The sequence below is a fragment of the Haemaphysalis longicornis genome, unplaced genomic scaffold (genome assembly GCF_048455015.1).
Source record: "Haemaphysalis longicornis isolate Haplotype H1 unplaced genomic scaffold, Haemaphysalis longicornis Haplotype H1 scaffold_2, whole genome shotgun sequence".
Taxonomy (NCBI): Eukaryota; Metazoa; Arthropoda; class Arachnida; order Ixodida; family Ixodidae; genus Haemaphysalis; species Haemaphysalis longicornis.
The window spans coordinates 279,768,257-279,791,388 of NW_027526295.1; the positions used below are offsets into that span (position 1 = coordinate 279,768,257).

Genomic DNA, 23,132 nt, shown 5'->3' on the forward strand with positions numbered 1-23,132 from the left:
CCTAGTTTCAGTAGGAGATCTGTGGATGCATTGATAGGAAGCCCCAAAGCTACCTTAAAAACACGACGAATCATGGTGTCGAGGCGTTTCTCTTCGGTTTTCTTCCAATTGAGCATAGCCGCGACGTAAGAAATGTGGCATAGGACGAAAGCGTGGATAAGCCTGATGGCGCACTCCTCGCTTATACCCCTATTCCTGTTGAGAATGCGTCGAAACATTCGTAACGCGTTTTCAACTTCCCCGGTAATCTTCTGTAACATTAAGTTATTGGAACCGTTTCCTTCGATAATTAAGCCCAGAACTCTGATGGAATTGACTTCCGGAATGCGATTGCCGTGCATGTCAAAAAGCGCCACGTTGGGCCTCCTGTCCTGCTCCCAACCCCTGGGCTTGCGCCCTGGTCTAGATGGGCTATAGAAAAGCAACTCCGACTTCTTTGAGGAGCATTTAAGACCCGCAGGGGCGAGGTATAGCTCTGTGGCCCTGACAGCTTTTTGCAATCGAGCCTCCAATTCACCGTCACTGATCCGTCTTAAAAAGAGGGTCGTCGTAATTCCGGGGGACGTATCAGCGGGGTTTCACTGTACTTGTAAACGCCGGTGCCTCCCTTATTCAGCTCCCTTGTTTCTAGAGGTATTATACACGCAGGCGCTCAGTTCTACTGGCTGATTTTCGGTCGAGTTGCCGCGCGGACTCGAGCATGCGTTTTAAAAACACACGCCACCAGTCTCAGCAGTCTCGTAGCGTGCCGGCCAATTCTTGCGGTTTTCCAGCACCCTTTTATGTTCTCGGAATAAAGCGAGTCAACGCTCTTGAAGTCTTTAAACCGGCGCTGAAATAATGTTTCGAAACAGGCCTTCCTGCTGCTTTGCGGGCGTAAATTTTGAAGCTCGTGTTGCTCTCTTGTCATTGAAAACGCGAGCTCGATTTGGAGACTGCTTTCAATTGTTCAGTGCTCAGGACTGCCTTGTAATTACGTAATCGAGCGTTATTAGTTAGGTCGTCGTCATGCTTTTACGCCTTTTCCCGTCGTGCAGGCGTACGTACACGGCCTTGTTTAACAAAGTACGTGCCCTAACCTTCAAGAGCAAATTTGTACAGCCTGTTCACCACTCAGTGCAGCAGCATTAAGGCGCACCAAGCGATGACGCAAGGCGCACGGGAATGTGTATGGCGCGCTGCACTAGCGTCGCACCGACTTGCAGACTTTTTTTTCTGACGTTCAGGTGGATGTATGCGTCTCCTGCAAGGCCGTCTCGATGGCACCGCGCGCTGGAAATGCTGGTAGAGGTTCATGGCGATGCTTTGTGGAAACTTTTTCACACCTGAACGAAGTGCCCGCGCTTCAATTCAAGGCGCCCGGACGCATTCAGTCGGGCCTCGGGGAACGCGCTCGCCTGAAATTAAGATTACTCCGGCAGCCACCGCGGCGCTCTATTTTTTTTTTTTTTTTTTTTTTTGCTCTTCATCCTCTCACGGCGTGCGGCTGCTTCTGTCACACGCCCGCCCGCGGTGTCGCAAGCGCTAGTGCTCAGGATTGCTGCCGTGCGCGTGCAGAGACGGGCTGCGGAGCGTGATCAACCGACCGTGAAATGAAGTTTCGCACTGTGTCCTCACCTTGAGTCTCTTTCTCCTTATATCTTAGCGCGTTCGGCTGCTTGTCTGTTAGTCATTTTTGCATAATGGCTAATGCTCTTTGTGTACGTGTGTTGCCGCACGCACGCGCGTGGGGCGCGATGAAGGCGGTGGTTACGAAAACGAGCGGTACGCTGTTCTCTTGTTCGGGTTTCTGGCTTGCTCCTCTCCGAGTTCGGCGCTCAAGCACTCAGCTTTACAAATCCCTGAAGCGCAACGGATGGCTGTTGTATGTGTCGACTCTTCGACGTTTGCAAGCAAGCAAGGTTGCGTGGTTTGAAGCGCTAAGTTTGTAGCGAGCGTGCAAGGTTGCGACCACGTTGAGCAAGAGAAAACGGTGTCACTTTGAGCCTTGTTTTCTTGATTATTTCATGTGTGGGTATTTTTTACGCGGGGTCAACAAGTGTCATTTCTCCAGAGATCGTTGGACACGCCCCGCCAACTACGTTGCACCTTTTGTGTCCCCTCTTACACGGCCACCGTTCTTGCGAAAGTTTGTCGCGAGGAGGGCCAAGTGTTGGGAAACGCATCACGAACTGTCATTTCTCTCTCTCTCTCTCTCTCTCTCTCTCTCTCTCTCTCTCTCTCTCTCTCTCTTCAGGGCTTCTCGCGTGTATATTATGTTTCTCATAATATCTACAGTGTGGTTCGCGAGTTTAAAGTTTTTGTTATAAAAAGCTGATTGGGATTTATTTATTTTTTTAATTTATTCAGGTACCCCTAAAGGCCCTCCGCAGGAGGGTATTACATAGGGGGTCGGGGGGCATTCAGATACATCAAACAAACAAAACGTGAATGGGTGCTAACAAAATCAAATTATAAGTATAGAAAAACGCAAGCAATAACATTTTCTCAAACACATAACCACAAGACACATAACTACAAAGTCACATTACTACAAAAAAGAAGGAAAGCATATGAAAACAAGCAAAGAAGATCAGGTCGCTTCATTTCTTAACAAGTCTTGAAATTTTGTTATGTCTTTGGGATGCCTTCAGTAACTCTGTGATAGCTTAGGCTGTGTTCAGACTACCGATGCAAAAGCCATATCGTGATCTTTGGACGTAAAAAAAACGGCGTGTCACGCATTTCGGTTGGCTGAGGCGAAATGGTCATTCTTTAAAGTTATTACCACAGTTGTGGCAACAGTCTGAACCCGGCCTTATTACGGCTTTTCTTAACGGCGTTCGTACTTACGCAAAATACTTTTCGTGCGTCACCTGCGACAACCCACTAATATGGCGTTCCCGCTTGGAAGCTGTTTTGAGACGCGAGGAGAGACCACAAGAGATCCTCACTGACACGCTCACAACCGTGCGCTCTTAGCTGAGCCACGGTGATGGTTCCCACGCAATCCCTCATTTGTGTTGTGCGCCAACCGAACGCGAGTTTGACACCCAGAGCGTGTCAAATAGCCCCTTTTGGTGCACCGGCCGCTACCGTCGTCGTCGGTATGAAATGTGGTTCAAGCAAGCCTCGCTGTTATCGGCAAGACGGAAAGTTGAGATGTATACTCGAGCTCCTCGATCGAGTGGGAAACGAGCCCTTTTTTTCTCTTTTTTTAGTCGGATTGAACACCGCGCACACAGAAGCTTTGAAGCCCTTTCGGGCAGTTCAAGTGAGCCTCGTGCGAAAGCTCCACAGTCCCCGCACACACGCCATGACTCTGGCCTTTCTCGAAGCGCCCCCTTGCCATCGTAGAGCCTAGTTTACTTTTTTTTTCTCCCTCCATCCCCCTTCGAAGGTTCGACAACTGTTTTGAAAGGGCTGTCGTCCTCTGGTGCGCTTGCCTTCGACAGTCACTTAGTCCGTCAAGGCTCTCCAGCTTTCTGCATGGCTGGGTCTGCTTCTGGAATAGGTCTAGGGTGTGAACGACGCGCTGTCATTCGCGTCGAGCGTTTCCTCGTCCTTGTTGCTTTGTGACCGGTACTTCCGTTTAGCGCGAAACGTGCGCAAAAACAAACTCCGCTTCATCGCGACGTTCACTTTATCTGCCTTAGGTCGTTTATGGTAACCTTTCTGTGCAAGTTTTGTATGGGAGTAAATCTAAAGTGTACTTTGAATAGAGAGTTGGAACTGGGAATTTGTTAGTGGAAGATGTCGGGTTAAGCGTGTGCTAGTTCTTTCAAATTGAACAAGATTGTATTTTGTATACATGACCCATTTAACAGCCGTAGCGGTATTGAGTTGATAGGGTGCTTTCGTGACGCGTATACGGATAGATTGTTTTGCTGGCGCCACTTACATGGCATCATAGGATAAGATTTAAATTCATTTCAGCATGGTAGTAGTTCGCACGTTCAGCGCTGGTAATCGTGTTTGCGCAAACTGTTTGTTCGTCCCTTGCGACAATCGGCCATTGCCAGTGCGCGCCTTCTATGCCGGCCGTGTTGTCAGGTGCCTTTCCGGTGTCGTCACTGGCGTTCGGCGCAACCCGAGCTCTGAAACGCCGGATGTGCACGCATCACCGGCCTCAACCCGCCGCGCCTCCGTGCATTTCCATCGACGGTCACGTGTTATTCGCGCTGCCCAGCGAAAAGGGGCTCGGTGCGCTCGAGAGCCCGAGGATCGGGGATATAAAAGGTCGCGACATTGCACAACAAAGTGCTATCCCGTAAACACCATTCACGATGCCGTAACCGTGAAAGAACAGGACGGAAGCCTCATCGCGCTGTTTCATGCTCGCATTTTTTTTTACCCCGCCGCTCTCACAAAAGGCTTACTTTTTTTACTGGCGTCGTCCCGCTTCCCTCCGCTCTTTCTCTTGTCTTTTATTGAAGTCCACGCGGCAGGCGGCAGAACCGCGTCCTTCATTTTTCCTCTCGTCTCTTTCGTGCCGTGCATGTGTTTCTGGTCCTCCTTGATCCTCGATATCAGTCGAGACATTGTTCTCCGTCCGCGCTTCCTGTTTCTTCCTCGACTTTTACCTGCGTGCGAGAGCGCAGCCAGCGGGAAGCCGCTCGTTCACCGTAATGGCGCATAATGGGTATTGTGCGCTGCTGGCGAATTGTTTGTCTGAGACGGAACTGTGCCTGTATTCGATGCCCGCGTAGTGAGTGTAGGCGACTTTCTCCAAGGCCGGCCTTTGTTCGTGCCTTGCCTGCGGCCTCGTGCTCTACCGCGTTATAGATTCAACTCCTCGGAGCGATTGTGTTCGCATCTTCCCTGCGTCAGCGTCTGCGCCGCTTCTGCCGCCGTCTAGACGCGCGCTGCGAGCCCACTGTGTGTTGCTCGCCTTGGAGGTATAGTGCAGGCAGCGTACGCTTTGTTAGCTGGCTGCTGTTCTGGAATGTGTCCCCTTGCCACGCGGACGGAATGCGCCTACTGTGAGCCGTGAAGGCGCACCTGTGCCATTGTAGTATTTTTTACGCACCTGTAGTATTTGCTCTAGCCTTTCTGAATCCATGGCGCGCACGAACCGCCGTTTGCGGTGAGATTCGCTGCTGCGTACACGTGCGGAGTCGCGGGTTCGATTCCTGGGCTGAATTTCAGGCGGTGAAGGTGAAGGCTGTACGAACGGCATCTGCATGGAGCTGACCTAATTTGTCCCCAGCTGTCGCTTCGACACGTGCAACCCCACAGTCGATTTAGGCTGCTTAGTGAGTGCGCTATTTTATAGGAAAAATAATAGCGTCGCCCCATGTGATCAGAACTTTGTGCCGCTCTGTATTTTCGAGGATGAATCATGCCTCGGTATTCTGCCCTACCGCAATTTTGAGTCGGGTAGGGGACGCACTGGCCGGTGAAAAACGTTCTAGCCCGTGATTGGGGATACTCGTTTTGTGTGCCGCTAAAAATTGAGGCTGAGCATTGAACAAGTGTTTTGTGGCGGGTTGTGGTGCTTGCCCCCCAAACATACCTCTGTGTGGCTCCACGCTTCGTCACGATTACCCGTGCCAAAGTATGCGTGGCAGTCTCCGAGCGGTGGTGTTACATGCGTAACGTCAGGCTGCTGGTGTGGGTGACGTACTACCGTGTAATGAATGTTCGGATGAATTTGAGAAGGATGAGCACAACGCTGTGACTGGCGGTAAAGCGAATGGCAGAATGGGCCGTAGTCCGGTTCTGTTCAATAAATATCTAGTTTCTATTCCGATGGCGCACTTGCTTTGTTTTATTTCGCATATTCCGTAGGCAGCCTCTCAAACGGTTTTTGTTCACGCTTTGCAGGCATGTCGGAAGGGCGGTGCACGCACGCACGCATACCGAAGGAACTCTCGGTTATTTTAATGCGGTCACAGTCGGCCCGTACAGTGCGATCCACTGTTAAAGGGAACACGGGAGAGCGCACTGCATTCTCTCACAAAATGCACCCTGCAGCGTTTGTACCAGCGTATTGAGGTCTTCCAGGCGTGCCGAATATCAAATTTTCGAAACACGACCTCCTGCTCTTTGTACACGTGCACTTGTCAGCTTTAGCCGACGTTCTGAAACGCGCTCGCGTGTTCCCTTTAACAGTGGACTGCAGTGAACATTGTTGTACCTTGAGACTTAATATTGCACCCAAGCAAGTGTGCGAACCTGGTTAAGAGCTTTCTCACACGTATACGTTGTCTCCATTTTCTTCACTTTAACCTCTGCAGGTCCGGTGGTTCTCGCAACAAACGCTGAAGCGGCGCAGCAAGAGGGAATTCCGCGAAACCAACCTCAACGATCCACGATGGTCCGAAATGTGGTACCTGGTGAGTGCAAACGCCATTTGTTCGCGCTGCCCTTGCTTGCGTTGTGACGTAACAAACTCACCTCGCGTGGAGCACGCTACCTTGCTTTTCCGAAACTGAAAGCGTGATCGAGCGCGGCTTCAATTTTCTAGATACCTGCGTGTGCAGCGTAAAGTACGCAGTTGTAGAGGCATAGAACAAGAGTCCACGCGTACTGCCAGAACATTCCAATTCCAACACATGTGTAGCTCGCCAGCTCAGTGAGCGCCTATCGACATCTGGGGAAATCCCAAGTGTAGCCTCCAAAATTTTTAATAAAATAGCGGGAGCGATGACCGATCGGCATGTCAGCGCCTTATCACGGTGTTCACCGGCAAAATAGGCGAGGGTACGCGCACTCCCGTAGAACTATCTGTTTTGGGAGTGTTGTCTGCTCCGCTGTTCTTCTCAGTGCAACGCACCCTCGGTTTTTCTTATCTTGCAAGGCCATTTCCCTACCGCCAAAGGTAGCTAAGCAGCGTGGGGCACTAAGTCATTCAGATGCAGTGGCAGGGCGTGTACCACTCTGACGGAAACAGCGTAGCAGACGACACTCATAGAGCAGATAGCCCTATGCGCGTGCGCGTACTCTCGACTATTTCGCTGCTGAACACCGTGATAAGGCGCTGACATGCCGGTCGGTCGTCGCTCCCGCTATATTATTAAAAATTTGGGAGGCTGTATCTACGTTTAAGCTCAGCAGCAGAATTCGCTGGCACGTGGAGGGCGGGACGGAAGCAAAAGTGGATGGGGCATCGCTACGAGCGGACGCGAAATCATCCGGGTTTTTCCTATAGGTGCTATCGCATTTCACGCCGGCTGCACACTTTGAAGACCCAAGTATCGCAATAATGATAATTGTTATCATCACCACAGTAGGTCGAAGGCCATCTCCTTCACAACACCAGCAGCTCATGTATCCTGCGTCATCCGGATCTCTTCTTTTCCCGGGATTTACTTTATCTCATCTCTGCTCCGGGATTTCCACCTTCCCTTCCTTCTGATCAGTGACTATGTCACGGTTCTCCTCTTTTTCAACATAGAAGTTGGATGAAATGAGGAAAGAAACTATGCAGAGCAACATTTAGTTCGGGCAAAAGACATTAAACGGGACATTTTCTTACCATTCATGCATTTACTGAATTTTCTAAAAGTATATAGAGCTCACTTATCTCTCTTTCCTGCCAATCCAATGCCCCCGGTGTCCCCTCCCTTTCCTGAATTCCTTTATCGGACAATGCGTTTAGCTGCTTGGTTTGAAGGTGCCGTTCCTCCCCACCGCGGTGACTTTTTCCGAAGAAGGCGAGCCCGTGCACGGCCATGACCGAGTGGCCGTGGCCCGTGCATCCAGATTTTGGCGCATGTTAAAGGTCCGTACGCGGTATAGATTGATCCGTGCTCCCCCACTCAGGCGTGATGCATATCCCAGGAGTAGCCTCGGCACCTGCTGCTCTTGCCACTCCGATTTTAACTCATTCATTTATTCTTCTTTAACCCGCCGTGATGGCTCAGTAGTTGGGCTGCTGAGCCCAAGGACGCGGGTTCGATTCCCGGCCGCGGCGGCCGCTTTTCTGGTCGAGGCGAAAAGCGAAAACACCCGTGTGTTCGAGATTTCGGAGCACGTAAAGGTTCCTCAGGTGGTCAGAATTAATACGGATCCCTCCACTGCGGCACGCCTCATCGCCTACGTAGCGTGGGCGCGTTGCAAACCTCATAAGCAATTAATCAATTTATTCTTCGATGGAAAACACCCGTGGCCGCCCGTGCCCCTAACTGAGGTGTGGCAAGAAACTGCCCTTGCAGCTATCGTCTCTCCGGTGTTCTGACGCACGTACTTTCTTCACATCTTAACTGCGCCTGTTCTGGCGTATGATCGATACTTTCATTTCACAGGAACCTGGCCATCGACCTTTCCGTCGCGGTATGCACGCGCGAGATTTCATTTGTGGCGAAACTCCCCGCATTTCAATCGCGTGCGTTTATTTGATTAGTATATCGGCAATTATCTTTTTTTCTTTTGTGCTTGATTGTCGAAGTTGCGTTATGACTTCGTCGTCGTTTCGAACCGCCCTGCGCCCCATATTTTGAGTGCACTCGTTTTTCCGATTGAACTGGACCTCGCGAACCATTTTTTCCCCTATCGTTTTTTTTTCTTCTTTTAATGCTTGTATCTGTACGATTGGTTTTTGGCGGACCTTGGCGCGCGTCGGTATGAGTGCAGTAGTCGAGGGCTCGAGGTTCGGCTCTTCGGGATCCTATAGCAACGTCCTTTTCCGCCAGCCTTATCGAGCTTAATGGCGGTCGGAACGCTCTCGAAGGGAACTGTAAGGGCTGCGACTCTGTGCACGCCCGGAACTATCGCTGCACAGGTTGCATGGCGTAAAACACGCTCGCTCACGCAAACGTACACGCACGCGTGCATGCACGCACACAGACCAACAGAGAAAGTTTGGGAGCATCCCTGTGCGCTATAATGCGATTAATAGTGATTTATCGCTGTGATTAATGGTGGTTGGGGAAGATGATTTGGTGTCTCTTCGTGCAGGGCATGCGCGTTCATTGTGACCTCGAATCCTAGATGTTTTGGCTTTGGTTGTATTTGAATACCGAAATAGCACTTCTGGTTATTTGCCTAAAGTGGGACTTGACGCGCTCGCACGGAGGCTTGCACAAACACCATGGTCTCGCGCAAAATGTGTGCATACATGTATGAATGCCGAAAGGAGCATGCGGGTTTCGCAAAAGCGCCTGAACGTTGTCTGTCGTGTCGTGTGCGCTTGATGACAGAAGCAATTCGGAATAGTATATGCCACGTTCGCTTTAATGAATTCAGCACTTTGCGGTAGCTGGAAGCTATGCGGGGTGTACAGGTGCAGAATGCGACAACTGTCGGTTTCAGACAGGTGTACAGACTAAGGCAGCTGCCGTATCTCCGGCAGCTCTCGGCAACTGCGGCGTTACAGGGAGCCGAACTGACAGCATGCATCTCGCGCATGATTCTAAAGAGTAAACGAAATTCTAATTTGGTGTTTAACGAGCCAAGGGAGCACTGGTCTATGAAGCGCGCTGTAATATATGGCTGCGCAGAAATTACGACCGCGTGAACTGATTTAACGTGCGCTGAAAATATTATACATCAGTGGCGATATTATTGCTCGCCTCCATCGAAAATACGGCTGGCATGGACAGGAATTGAACCCTCGACCAGACCACCTATCCACGCACTGCGCCACCGTGGCTGGCGTCTCGCCTTGTTTTAAACAAGGCCGAAAACGCTCAGTACTTAGCGTAAATGTGGATACAAAAGCCTATGTGCATTGCTCTTTACCGCCGTTGAAAACACCCCGTCCCCCTTCGAACGCTTCTTCTATCGAACGCTTTTTCGTAATTAGGAATGTCAGTTACAGAGGTTTTATCGAGCCCGCATCGGGAAACTGAAATCGGTTCGTTATATCTGCTTTTCGCTATATCTGGACACAAAATATGCATACAAATGGAAACAGGAAACGAAGGTTTGTTCCTTATAGCTTCTATTTCGCTAAAACCGAGTTCGCTATAAGTGGGCTATACTGTACTCCGCAGATTTCTCTGATGTCTGATAACGCGAACGGGATAAATTGTCGAGTATATAGTCTTTCCTAAATCTAGCCTGTTGTTTCGCTTCTTGAAAATTCAGGGTGCCGCTTGGGCGGTTCACTGTTACCTTTCTAAACATGTGTACAACTGATGATACAGCAGTAATGTCACGAGTGATCCCTCGTAATTTTTCTTACCTTACGACCGAAAATTTGGCGCTTGAATCGCAACTTGTTTGCATGTTACATTCAAGCTGACCGTAATCGTGATCTTGGGAGGATGGCGAGTGGGTCGCACGTCACGCGAGTCCTCATCGTGCGCGAATAAATAATTAGTCGTCGTCGCCCCCATCGCTGCCGCCTTGTGGGAGACAAATGGGCGCGGTTTCTTAATGGCCGGCTCATAACTGTCGGCCAACTCTGAGTTGAGGGAAATGGAGAGGGAGGGCGTTCTCATCAGGCTGCCTGGCCGATTTCCGCGCGCTTCGCGAGTCTAGATGTGAATAATCTCAGTTTAACTCGGGCCGACGAGCCAAAAGCAAGAAAAAGATAGTAGGACGAGCCACCTCGGCGGAATTGGAGTATCACAGCTTAGCCACATACCGTTCTCGGTAGGCAGCATCGCGGTGTAACGAAGCGGACACCTGTTTGAAACCGCAGATTACGGGAAGTTTCTCATTTCGACGTGGTGCGCGAGATTACCCACAGCAGTTTAGCGGACCGCCCGCAACGATCTCTACCTCATCATTCATTCTGTGTGCCATTGTTGTTTTTTCTTTCGTTGTTTGAGCGGGTGCTGCGTTTTTTATCTGTAACGTGAACTTTTTTTTTTGAACGATAAGCGTTGTCATGGATCGACGCGGGTAATTTGCGAGCGAAACTTCCCGATTATCCGCATATAAATGGCTTCGTAACTACGAACTTACGATAACTAAATCGTATGACGCAGTCTTATTCCCTGCGCATTTTAGTCGAGGCACCGCGGTCTCTTGCAAGAGCGAAATTGTGCAGCGGACTTAGCTGGTTTATGCCACCTTGTTTGTGGACACGATTGTCGACACACCTGCCCGCTTCTTCAGCATCTATTCTTGTCCGCGCAGTGTCCGAAAAGGAGCACAGCAGGCGTCGCTCTGCATTGAGCAATGGTTTCAGGCCTCTGCAGCTGTATTTCTGCAGGAGGCGAAAATCAATCCGTAGCGCGCCTCGGTTGCAGCTTCAGCACCTCGAACCGATTTCAACTTGCAAAATCGGCAGTTCAACGTCCGCTTGATTCGTGGTATACGTAGTGAGTCAGTGGTAACAATACATTGCTAACGTTCTTGTCGTCTCTGGAGGCGTCGCCATGGAAGGATGGATGGGTCGAAATAGGGCACATCCATGACCATACGGTTCCGTGAAGCCGCGCAAAAGCGAAAGTGGTTCGGCTTAATCAACGTCTTGTTTCCGCGCAGAGAGCCGGATATCGGTGTTTCAGCGAGATGCCCGGTGCAGACGAATGGAAAGGCGCGCAATCAGTCACACTCGTCCGATCCTCGTAGTTTCGCGGTTGTTTTGTCTGCCCGCGGACTGACTGTTTTGTCTGCACGGCGGCTGATGTCGAAAACTGATATCAATTAATGAGTGCGCGGTCTTCGATAAGTATACACACTGTACGCGCAAGACTGTAGACTGTGTATACGGGCATACAAAAGCCCCACTGTTGGATTCAGTGCGTAACAATGCAGGCCTACTTTTGATCAGCATGCGTTCTGGTTGCGGAGAACCCTTTCTACCCGTAATTTTCGTTCCCCACTCGCGTGCGCCGTGTCCCCACGAACGGGGCGTTGCGTTTTTGTATTTGCTTTCGGAGTTCCCCTTGTCGAGTGTGCTGAACTGTCACTTGGGGATGGGGCCATGGAAACGAAAGAAAGGAAAAGTTATGATGCCGAGGATGATGTAGGCGGACGAAAGGTTGATCTATTCACTGAAACGCATTGCCAGACACCGACAAGTCTGAGGCCCCTAGAGCGAAAAGGAAGCCTACATTACTCACACGTTAAATCTTAATGGTTAGAAAACTTGTAATACCTTATGCAGTACCCTAGTTGTGGACCTAATCGTCAAATATGAGCACTCGATAATTGTGATGGGGAATGTGGTTTGTGTTAAGAGCGCAAAAAAGCGTGTTTCAAGCATTAAAATGACACCATGAGTTTTGTGACAGTGCTTATATGTTAAGTATCATCCATAATGGCGTGAACCATGTCGCCGCACTCCTTGCCTTCTGATCAGTAGGCAGTCCGCTATAAGTCGTTTCAACCAGTGAACCTTCGTTAGTAGACTCTATAAAAGCCTTTATAAACATTTATAAAGTCTGTATAAACGGCCCAATTTATTGTGATAGAAGCAGCATACTAATCATCATTTGAGTACTTGATGAGAGCACCCGAGTCTTATCTATTCTGCGGCGACTTTCCTCTTCGTGGTCGAAATTTGTGCTGAAAGTTACTTTAATGTAATTGTATTCTTTCATTTGTTCTAGCGTTTTATTTAACATTACTATCGGTCTATCGTCATATTTCTTAACCCTACGACCAAGCTTTCTTAGTTTAGATCCTCAAGCGCTCAAGCAATTTTTGCAGGTGTTCTCTAGACTCGCTAAACAAGATTACGCCGTCCGCCAATCTCAGGTGAATGAAGTTCTTCACTTATCTGTAATCCTGACTTTTCCAAGTCAAGCTTCCTGAATTCCCCGTTGGTGCAGGGCGGCAACAATTTTGGCGAGATAGTGTCCCCTTGTCTGACGTAAAAAAACAATGGTTTTCCCCGTCATATTTATGACGCAGGACTGTAATGCAGTAGTGTATTTGAGCGCAAACTTTGCATTCGCAAATCGATAACCACAAACCAGATGTATATATATATATTCTAAATTCGGTGGTTTTGTTTATACGTGCCGCCATTTTCTTTCATTACACTCGTGTCGTCAGACCGGTAGTCTAAAAGCTAATTTCTTAGTGCTAGGTAATTAATCATGTAGAAGTTACTTAATCTGCGGCCAGCAACGTCCGCCTGGCTGTAAGCCATGCCTACAGAAATATTGTCGGCATTTCTCTCGTAGCTGCCCTTTATAACTAATCCATGGGGTAAGATAAATCACCCCGTAAACACGGAGCGCGCAATGCGAATGTAAACTCGCTCTCGGATTCGGGAAGCAGGTGCGCCGTGTCGGGCAAAGCGAGATTTTTGCGCCCCTGGTGCGGTACCTGTATATGAATACACGCAGAGCGTGCTACACGACCCGCCTCCTGCCAACGAGAGAAGCACAAGGCGCCGTATGCGCATGTCACCCAGGAATATCTAAGACGCACCTTACCGGGCAACGTCGTGTGAAGTTCGTGTACGTACGTCATGCAGATTGGACGTGGACGCCGAGCGGGCAAACAGCGCTCTGACAGAAAAACACGGAAGTGGCGAATATTTTTCACCCTTTCGTTTGGCTTCTGGGACTTGTTGGCGTTTCCTTCGGGAAAATAATAACAAAAGTGAAACGCGGACGTCAAGTTTTCTTTCTCCCGGCGTTTCTTTACTGCTTCCTCGAATGTGTAGTAAAAACCGTCGAAAACAAACCGAGCTTGTGATACGCCGGGGCGGGGGTGTTTGTTTTTCCTCCAGCGCCGAGACGGCGATACTCGCGCCGTCAAGCTGCACGAGCGGAAGCAACAGCAAGGTGACGGAAGTGTCAGAAAAATCGGCAGTTCACTTTCGACACTGAACAGTGCGGCATCCTTCTTCTTTTTCCGCAATTTCTTGATTTTTTAAAATTTGGGATTCTGTCTTCCATTTTTCCGGACATTTTTTACTCGACTGCTTGAGTTGGGGACAAACAGACAAAGCGACGTCCTTGTATACATACACACGCGCGCGCTTATATGCCGGCTCAAGATGCGCACGTGTGTGTAGTGTTTCGTGCGCGTGTGGACGGGTATAGATTTACATTGCCTATATTCTGCTCAGGATGGCTTTTGTTTTGCGGACACACTGCGTGGGCATTATTTCTGCGCTCCGGATTAACTTACCGTTACTGCTGCAGCACGGAGAAAAAGAGGGGGTGGCGGTGGACTCTAGAGGGCCACAATGTTTGCCACGCTGACTGATTGTGGGAACGCGATCTGCCGCAAAACGTGACAGGAACCGGTACTTATCCCTTACTCCGTTGCGTAAGCAAGATCTTATTTTGGTGGGGGCCAGGTTCGAGAAAAAAAGAGGTGTGGGGGTTGTTATGCCGTGGGCGTACTGCACATGATCGAACGGCTGAATGTTCTGTTTATTTTTGCTGGCTTCAGAGACATTGCAAAATGGGTGATCTTCGTGTTGAGAGCAGACATATCTAATCCGCGTAAGGTTGTGGAGCCTGCGACAGAAAAATAGTTATCGGTAGTCGTAATTTGAATAGGTATTGTGTACGAGATTTCGGCGCACGATAAAGATCCCCAGGTGGTCAAAATTAATCCGGAGCCCTCCACTACGGCGCGCCTCATCGCCTGCATTGCGTCAGCGCGTTAAACCCCAGAATCAATCAATTTGAATAGGTATGATAGTCCTCCCCCGCCACCCTTGCGGTTGGCTTGAATTTCGGGTGGAGGGGGGTGGCCTCCTTATCTTATCTTCCGCACTGACTCGACTCCTATTCCGACCTCCAGTAAGATGAGCATTTCACTACCATCGATGAAGTCAAATCGCTCTTTTCTGCTCGTGTCCTCGGAAAGGCGGCGGCGTCTTCTCGGTGCTCTTCCTGCTCCCATTCTTTTCCCGACAATGAGGATGTATGGGGAGGAACCCTCGCTATCCCTCTGGCAGCGCCTCCAGACCGAATGGGCCGGTAAAGACGGGTGCACCCGGTGGAACAAATGGGGAAAAAAAGGAAAAGGCAAAGTTTGAACTCGGGCGCAAGCACGGGACCAATGCGTCTATAGTAAGGAGTGTTCGGTTACTATCACACGAGCAAAATGTGCGTTTCATTCGAACTGTGGCTTTGCATATTAATCGTAAATTTGCTGTTACCAGCTTCGTCAGTAATTTTTTTTCTGTCGCGCTGTACCTTATAGGCGACGAATCAATGCCGCTGTCGTTATATTACGGCATTCTGTGATGTAAAAACGATCCGAAGGATTCGAAGGTGAGCCCTGTTCTCGACTTTGTGAGTTCTCCGTGAATTCACCATGTTTTTTGTGTAGATGTGACGTAAGCAATCAGTGACGTGTGCGCGTGTAGCTCTGACGACATGCAGTGTAATTGGACGCTTAGCTTATGAAGTTCGCTACTAAGCTATCAGATATTTCGCATAAAAGATATACAACTTTCTACGTGTTATAAGAATTAAGACCGCAACTGAGGCTAGCAAAAGAAACGCATTTCGTTAGACTAAAATTGGCGGGAACATCACAAAGCGGTCAAGCAACGTTGACCCGGATGCGAGTGAAAGGCGTATGTTAAGCTAAAGAACGCCACATAATCTTTTTTTCCTTACTTATTTTTTTCTTTCAATCGCTCTTGGCAACTTAGTTGAGCTCTGCTCCAACTTTAACTTGCAAGCTGTTGGTTGCGTTACACCTTCCAAGCTATCTCCAACGCTTCGCTATCGTCTGCTGCTACATTACACGAAGTTTGGTCCCGCGACCACAGAAAAAGAAAGCCGTGAATGTCGCTTCTGTGATGCGGTAATGGCAGCGAAACACTACGCCTGGTAATGGCGCGACGTACTGATGCCGCCGATTCGCTCATTCACCAAACTCGAACTCGATCAGCGCGGTAATGAATAAAACAGAAAATTTTCCTTGTTATTTTTCTCTTGAATTCGATCATGTGACCCACCAGCTAACTAGGAAGAGTGTGGACAAACGCAATGCGCTGGGTTCTTTGTAATGGAGAGGCTTGTACTTGCTCTCTTGTGCAGCTGTTTGCCGAACGAAAAACTGCCTTTTTTATTGCCGAACGCAAGAACAAATGACGGGGCCTTATCTTTATGCTTCGTTATCGCTGACTTGGAAAAAGTCAAAACTACTATTTCGCTAAAAAACAGCTTTAGACCGCGCGTCTGCGAAACTGCGCCTGTTGCAAAATCACGGGGATTTCACAGCGCCGGTTATAAACTAGTCTGTCACGGCGATGGCACCCACAATCACGCGACTTTTACGCAGCCTGAAGGTGCCAATGTGTGACGTATACGTTCCCGCCAACTGTTTATTTTACGTCATGTCTTCTCATCCAATCACAGAGAGTGCGTGGGCCACAAGCCACATTGTTGTTGAATAGCGAAGACAGGCCTACGTTGTCATGCCTGTTGCATCTCGTCTAGTTTTTCAATGCCGGCAAGCCAAGAATGGTGCACTTTTAGTAGCGAGAAACTTTTTTCTGGCACTGAATGTGCGTAATTCTTGGCCGGCAAACTTTAGAGTGCTAGCAAACTTCAGAATGACGAAATCACGCGCAGCCACTTTGTCAGCCGGAAGCACGTGACAAAAATGAGAGCCAATCGGACAATGCTTCCGGCGAGTTTACGAATTCATGGAGGATTCAGAGTCGAGAAAAGCACTGAATGACCAAATAAGGCCATTTTTCTAGATTGTAATGTGTCATAAGAGCCAGGAAACATGTGAATAATCATCAGCGCTCAAAGAAGCCAGAAAGTCGTCATACAAAAATTTCGGTAGCCACGAGCCTCCAAAAGCCGCCAGTTTGGCGACAAATCACCAAACCTGGCAACCCTGACAGATACTGACGCTTAGCTCGGACTCTTAGCGCTCCGCACAAGACCGACTTCGCAATGAACAGGGCGACGCCGGCAATAGTTACAGCAGAACGAAAAACTGGTCCTGGTACAGAAAACTGGTTGTGAGTGTGTACAGGCGTACCGGGACCGGTTCTCCGCTCCGCTCTCTAATGTCTCTTCCAGAGCGGTATCAGAAAATATAGTTTAAATCACGCCTTGAGCTTGTGTATGCGATTTTGCCTTTGATTATGACACAAAGCTACGCACACGCAAATTGGGTGCGGACAAGCATCAGAAACAGCAGAGAGAAGAAACAGCAGAGAGAGAGCCGAGTGAAGCAGACGGCAAATGCCAGAATCCCTAAGCTGACGTCACGGAGACATCTCGCAGCGCCTCCCGTGGTCGCGTTGGGACCCTATTAAAGTTCCGGCAGCATGCCGGTGCACAAAGGGCAAGAAAGGGCTATCTTGGAACTCTTCACTTTTGCGCAACTGCCTCTGCGTGAAAAGATACGAACCGGGGAAAGACAAGCGCAGAGGAGGACATAGAAGACGAGGAGGGAAAAAGGCAAGGAAAAGGACCTATGGAGGAACAGAGGCAGGAAGTGGAAGGGAAGGGGAAAAACACGAAAGCACTTAATAGGGAAAATAACCGACGTCGAGGCAGTCTTTCTTTTTTTACAAGACATGCAAAAACGGGAGAGATTGTGTCTCCCTCGCCCCTTTCTCCTTCGTGCGTGTACTCGGACACGGTCGACCGGCGTTTCGAAAATCGACACCAGTGAGGGGGCTATCTTCGCCTTCATTTTTCCCCCATTTTATTCGTGCTCTCCTCTGTTCCCCGTTTCTTTGCTTTTCTCCGGGGGGCCTCCTCTTCGTTCGGTTCTTCATTATAGTCCGCCCTCTTCTCCTCCGCCCCCCATCCCGACCGGCAATGCATCATTGAAGAACTCGCCGCGGCCAGGATCACCGGAGCGGCGGGTGCCGAGATAGCGCGCGCTGATGCTCCCTCTGCGTCTGTGCGTGCGTGTGTCGGTGTGTTTTGGGCGGCAGTGTCTCCCGTAGCTCCCTTTGTGCGGGCGCGCCCCTCTTTGGCGCGCCACCGTGAGGCAATCGGGATAAATCGGTTACTGTGCTTCGTCCGGCGGCCTTGGTGCTCCTTAGGCCACGGGACACATTCGCCGGGCGCCGCTTCGGTGGCGCAGTCCAACATGAACACGGCACCGTGTTCGGCTGGAAGAGAGGGGGGGGGGGGGGGGATGAAACGAACCAACGGCCTTCAGATACCGGTGGAGGAAGGCGCAGTGCGTAAATGAGCGTCCGTTTTGTAGAAAAAGGGATGGCATCGCCTTGACAAACGTCAAGCACATTGTGGCCTTACGGGTCGCCGAGATTAAACTCCCTCCCCCCACCTTTTTTTTCCCCCATGGTAGAAAAAAAAAAATCCGGAACTCACCTTTCAGTGAGAGTTGCCGAGGCCCCGTAATGTGACTGGGAACTGTCGCCTGGTGGTTATACTTGCGGAGAGGACCGTTCGAGGCGCTGTCGCAGAAGTGAACATAAGGAAAGGCGCGTGCCACGTTGCCGAGTACAGCACTGCATCTCTGTCCTGCGTCCTCCGAGGCCTGTAGAAGGTGTGCCTCCTATCCACACCAACCTCTGCTCTTTTCCCGAGCTAACTCGCCAAAGCCCGAGCCCGCAGCACTTCCATATTCACCACCTGTCTGGCCAGGGTTATATAGATTCCTGATTGATGTGACTTTATATAAAGTAGCTCTAGGTCCATGATTCCGTTGTTATCTTCTTTGCAAGGTGGAGTGGCGCTACACGGGAACCGCATCTTAATGCGTTAGCCGCCTTTGGCGACTTCCCCCACAAATCTGTCCGTCCGTAACGCGTGACACGAAGCGCTCCATATATGTGTAGATGGGTCATGCGGGGCACTGAATGAAGTGCACTGAGTCCTTATTTTTTTAAATGGAAGGTCCTAGGCTGTATTTTTGGTGGTTTTAACGAGAGCAAGGTCTCTCAATCATCAGCCACTATGGACGGGGGGTTTCGAGGTAAACTAAATGCAGAGTCTAGTTTCTTTAGACTGTGTAAAATTCCAGGGGGAAAAGGATCTGGCTGCATTGCGGTCATTCGTGAGTGTGGCGGCCAAATGCGACCACGTTCGCAGTCCTGCGTGGGAAAGATGCAAAGGAGAAGGGATCAAGCTACGGATAGCCGGATATGCTTGAAGTCATAGAACGGAGATCAATTGTAAGTCTATCTCATTTACTAAAATTTAGCTTTGCTTTGTTACTTTGTATTGGTGAATGTGCCAGCGTTCTCGAAGCGTCCATCCAAGTTTGGGGAATTTCAGCTCGTCGGACGCGCGTGTGCACGTGGCGTTCGCGAAGTCGTGCGCGCTGGATCACCCATCAAACGTTGGATGCAGCTGGCGACGCTTCTTCGCCGGCGGCCCTGCAGCGCGTCTCCTGTGCTCTTGAGGGCGCTGTAGCCTTTCCCGTGTGTTGGACGTGTCTCTGCAAGCCGTCACATCGCCGCGGCGCGCTTTTCAAGCCGTCAGGCACAGCCTAATGCGTCCAAGACAGCCGCGGGAATTTCTTCTTCCGCTGCGTCTTCTCTATTACGCTGCTGCTTCTTTACGAGTCACGAGCTTAAGTTGTTACTCTTGACGGGAAAGGCCCACGAAGAAGCGGGGGGCCTCCTCGTGGAACGTAAAACCCCGGGTTGAACCATGAAACCTGCGGGCTTGCTTCACGAAAGAGAAGCGACAAGTCGGAACTGTATCTTTCAGAAAGCGCGTAACTATATCTACGAGAAACGCTGCGAGGAGCGAGAAGGTATTCGGTGCTGGAGGGTCCGCCGTATACTGATTCTCCTAAATCGCGCCACGTGTCCGCTTCTTTCGGATTGTTTCCGAAATATGGTTTCAGCAGCCTGACTCATGTTCGCTTTAAGCTTTTCAGACTCATTTCGCGTAGCAATGGGCTATTCTCGTGGATTCCTGTGAAGAGGGAACCACTCCTACGAGAACACCATAAATTCTCTCAATAAACGTTTTTTGTTCTTTCTCTCTCTCTCTCTCTTTCCGTTCTCATAGTTTGTTTCCGCGTAAGTTGTACAATTTCTGAGGAGATTCGCTGACATGTACACTTGTGCACTACTCGTGTGACATAAATCTATTCATCGTACATTTCTTCTTGTCGTAAAGCGTGTCCCCGGAAACTAAAAAAGAGAGAACTTAGCTTCCTTTAATGACGGGAATTCGAGGTTTACTCGTGAGCGGAGTGCTGCATCTCCTCGCTTAATTTAGGTTATTTTTGTTTTTATCCAGCTTAACAAATTCAAGTAGCGCGCCGCACACGTACAGGCAAACACATACATCACTGCAGACAGCTGAACGAGGCAACGCAACGCATGCATGCTAGTAACTTTTCTGTCAGCAAGAAAGATGCGCCCTCCTCTTTCTTCTGCTCAGCGGTCGAGCCACTCAGCGCCTGCCCAAGCGTTACCTATCCACGGCAACGCGCCGTTGCAAGCTCTGCCTTCTTTTGCTCTGAGAGCTTCGCAGGGTTTTTTGCTCACCCCACATCGCCCTTTTTTTTTAGTTTCTCCCCTCATCTTCATCTCTCTCATCCTCTGCCAACCTTATTTTAACACGAAAGTGTTTTATTCCGGTATACACAGATTTCGGTGGCGTCATATCCGTCACGGAAATGACGCCAGTACAACGACGCAAGTGGCCTGTAAAGGGTGCACCCCTGCACACAGGGTCTTCTTGCGCGGAAGCGACCTTTAGTACTAAAAAAGTACATTATACCTAAGGTTGTTCGTTTTCGGGTTCAATATTTTAACACGAAATTGCTTTATGCCGGGATACACCAAGATTTCACTGGCGTCATATCCGTCACGGAAATGACGCCAGTACACCTTTGCTGAAGCAACCCGCTAGCAGTACGTCGCTCTCCAAGCACGCCCACAAGACAGCCGACGACCCGCAAATCATGCTCAGCTGCAGATTTTGCTGTACATTTCACTTTCGTGTTTTACCGATTCCTATGACAGAGGAATCAACCACAGTTTTTTGGTTTCTCCCCTCATCTTGACCCCTTTCATCCTCTACCCACCTTATTTCTTCCCCTTCTCCTTCCCACACACAGAATAGCTGGTTGGAGCTGACAGCATCAAGCACACTTTTCTGTGTTTCTCCTTTCAGTAAAATCTATCTGATCTAAACATGAGGAGTTTTGGCGAGGGGTAATCTACTGCCCGCGTCCCCTTCCGTGCTAGTTTCGTGCTCCTCAGAAAATAGACATTTCTATCCGCACATGAGGTTTCGTCTGCTACATTCTCTTTGCCAATTCCTTCGCGAGGTTGGTGGCGCTGTGAATCTTTTTCAACCGTCCTGTTTTCTCACAACACGCGCATCAATCTCACGCCGTCCCACTAGTCACCCATCCAGCCCTGATTTACTTCTCCTGCTGCCCTCAATTTCTTTCGGCGAAGCTGCGAGGCCAGATAAGAGTATAATAATAATAATAAAAATGTGGTTGATTCCTCTGTCATAGGAATCGCTAAAACACGAAAGTTAAAGGTCAGCGATATCTGCAGCTGAGCATGATTTGCGGGTCGCCGGCTGTCTTGTGGGTGTGCTTGGAGAGCGATGTCCTTCTGGCGGGTCGCTTCGGCAAAGGTGTACTGGCGTCATTTCCGTGACGGATATGACGTGAGTGAAATCTTGGGGTATCGCGGCATCAAACACTTTCGTGTTAAAACATGAAACCCGAAAACGGACAACCCTAAGTATAACGTACTCTTTAGTACTAAGGGTTGCTTCGCCGCAAGAAGACCCTGTGTGCAGGGGTGCACCCTTCACAGGCCGCCTGCTTCGTTGTACTGGCGCCACTTCCGTGATGGATATGACGTCAGCGAAATCTTCGTATATCCGGGGTTACAATAAAACAATTTCGTGTTAATAAAAAGCGTATTTCTGCTTAGCGTGGATTGTATTTTAGTACCAGCTAACATTGAGAAGGTAGCCTGAGTTGCATAGGAACACGTTCAAAAGAGCATATGACATGACGCATCAACTCAACCGATGCGCATACTATATTTTTTGTTGTTAATTAAATAAAAAAATGTCTAAAATGGCTCGCTCGTTGCGAGTCTCCTATTCCAACACGCGGGCTACTTGTATTCCACATCGTAATTTCATTTTCAGCTCATTTGTCTAAGGTGACATTCGACTGCGTCCTGAACGTAACAAGCGTGTAATTTACGCAGCGAGCCTTGGGGCGGTTGAAGCGGGAGGAGAAAACCGAGGGCGAGTACAAGGTCGCCCCCTACCTGCCTCGGTGCGGAAAATTGATGAAGCCAGAAATATTCCCGGAAAATGTGGCGGTCACGTTTCTTAAGAGGATGCCTCGTTTCATGTCATGAGGTCGAACCAGAAAGGGAGAGCGTCTTGAATGCGATGAAAAATTGGCACCGTCGAAAATTTCATTTCCGCTGTAGGTACAATAGTCCCCTCAACCTTGGACGACTATTGTTTGAACAGGGCGGACAAGAGCGCAGTGGGCGATTAAGCTGGAACTGCACTTGTACGGAAGTAGCTTTGCGAATCGGAAACTCCCTTGAACCATTGGCGTTACAGCTCGGTATTGATCTAGCTGTTGCATTTTTTAAATTTTGTTAGCGCTGTCCTATCGTTCGCCTGGTTTTCTTGAAACGAATCAATGCGAACTAGCCCAACTTTGTTTCTACGTTCACTTGCTCAGAGGCCGTCGCCATTGATTCCGTACGCGTACGTTTTCTTCCACTAACGCTCTCTTTGGGAATTGATTAACCGACTATTGGTTGATTTTACGGAATCAAGCTTTTTAATGGGGACAAGAGATCGTAGACTCGTTTACATAGATAGATCGGTTAAATATCACTTTTCGGAGTTCTAGGTTACGTCATAGCATGGACTTGCGGAGACATAACGTCGTCGGTTATGCACTCCTGTTCAACGGTGGAGCTAAATGGCACAGCCAAAATGTCGTGTCTGAAATCGCAATTGCGAAGCACTGAGCAAGACTTATGGCATCGTAAGGTGTTCTAGTCATTTCGAAGATGTTCTTGCGCCAGTGTTGGCTCATTGTGACCAGCAGCTAGGAGTCGGTTTCTTTATATTAAATGCCTTTAAACATTTAAAATAACTGGAGTGACTCTGCGGTGGCTTTTGTTGCAAGCGGTTTGCCGCTGTTAGCCCTGTTGATGTGCTGCGGGAGCTAGAGTCCTTGAAGCAAAAATGGAGTTGAGTAGAACGGCTTTAATTTTTTTTTTTTTTTTGTCTTGTCCTTGTCTGATTGAGGTTTTTGCATTAAGGACGCGGGTTTCCGATCGGCTTCCTAACATTCCCATTCATTAGAAAACTATATGGAAACATCATGTGTAATAGTGATTACGGATGTCAACGTAG

General features: G+C 49.3%; 1 protein-coding gene across 2 annotated transcripts in view; it reads left to right on the forward strand.

Annotated features, from left to right (window-relative positions):
• LOC144170756 (proprotein convertase subtilisin/kexin type 4-like) overlaps window positions 1–23,132 on the forward strand; it is a 215,056-nt gene that overhangs the window by 123,655 nt on the left and 68,269 nt on the right. For both annotated transcript variants that reach the window (XM_077700740.1, XM_077700741.1), the window contains exon 3: window positions 6,219–6,317. In XM_077700740.1, coding sequence (XP_077556866.1) covers window positions 6,219–6,317 — 99 coding nt within the window. The remainder of the gene's footprint in view (window positions 1–6,218; window positions 6,318–23,132) is intronic.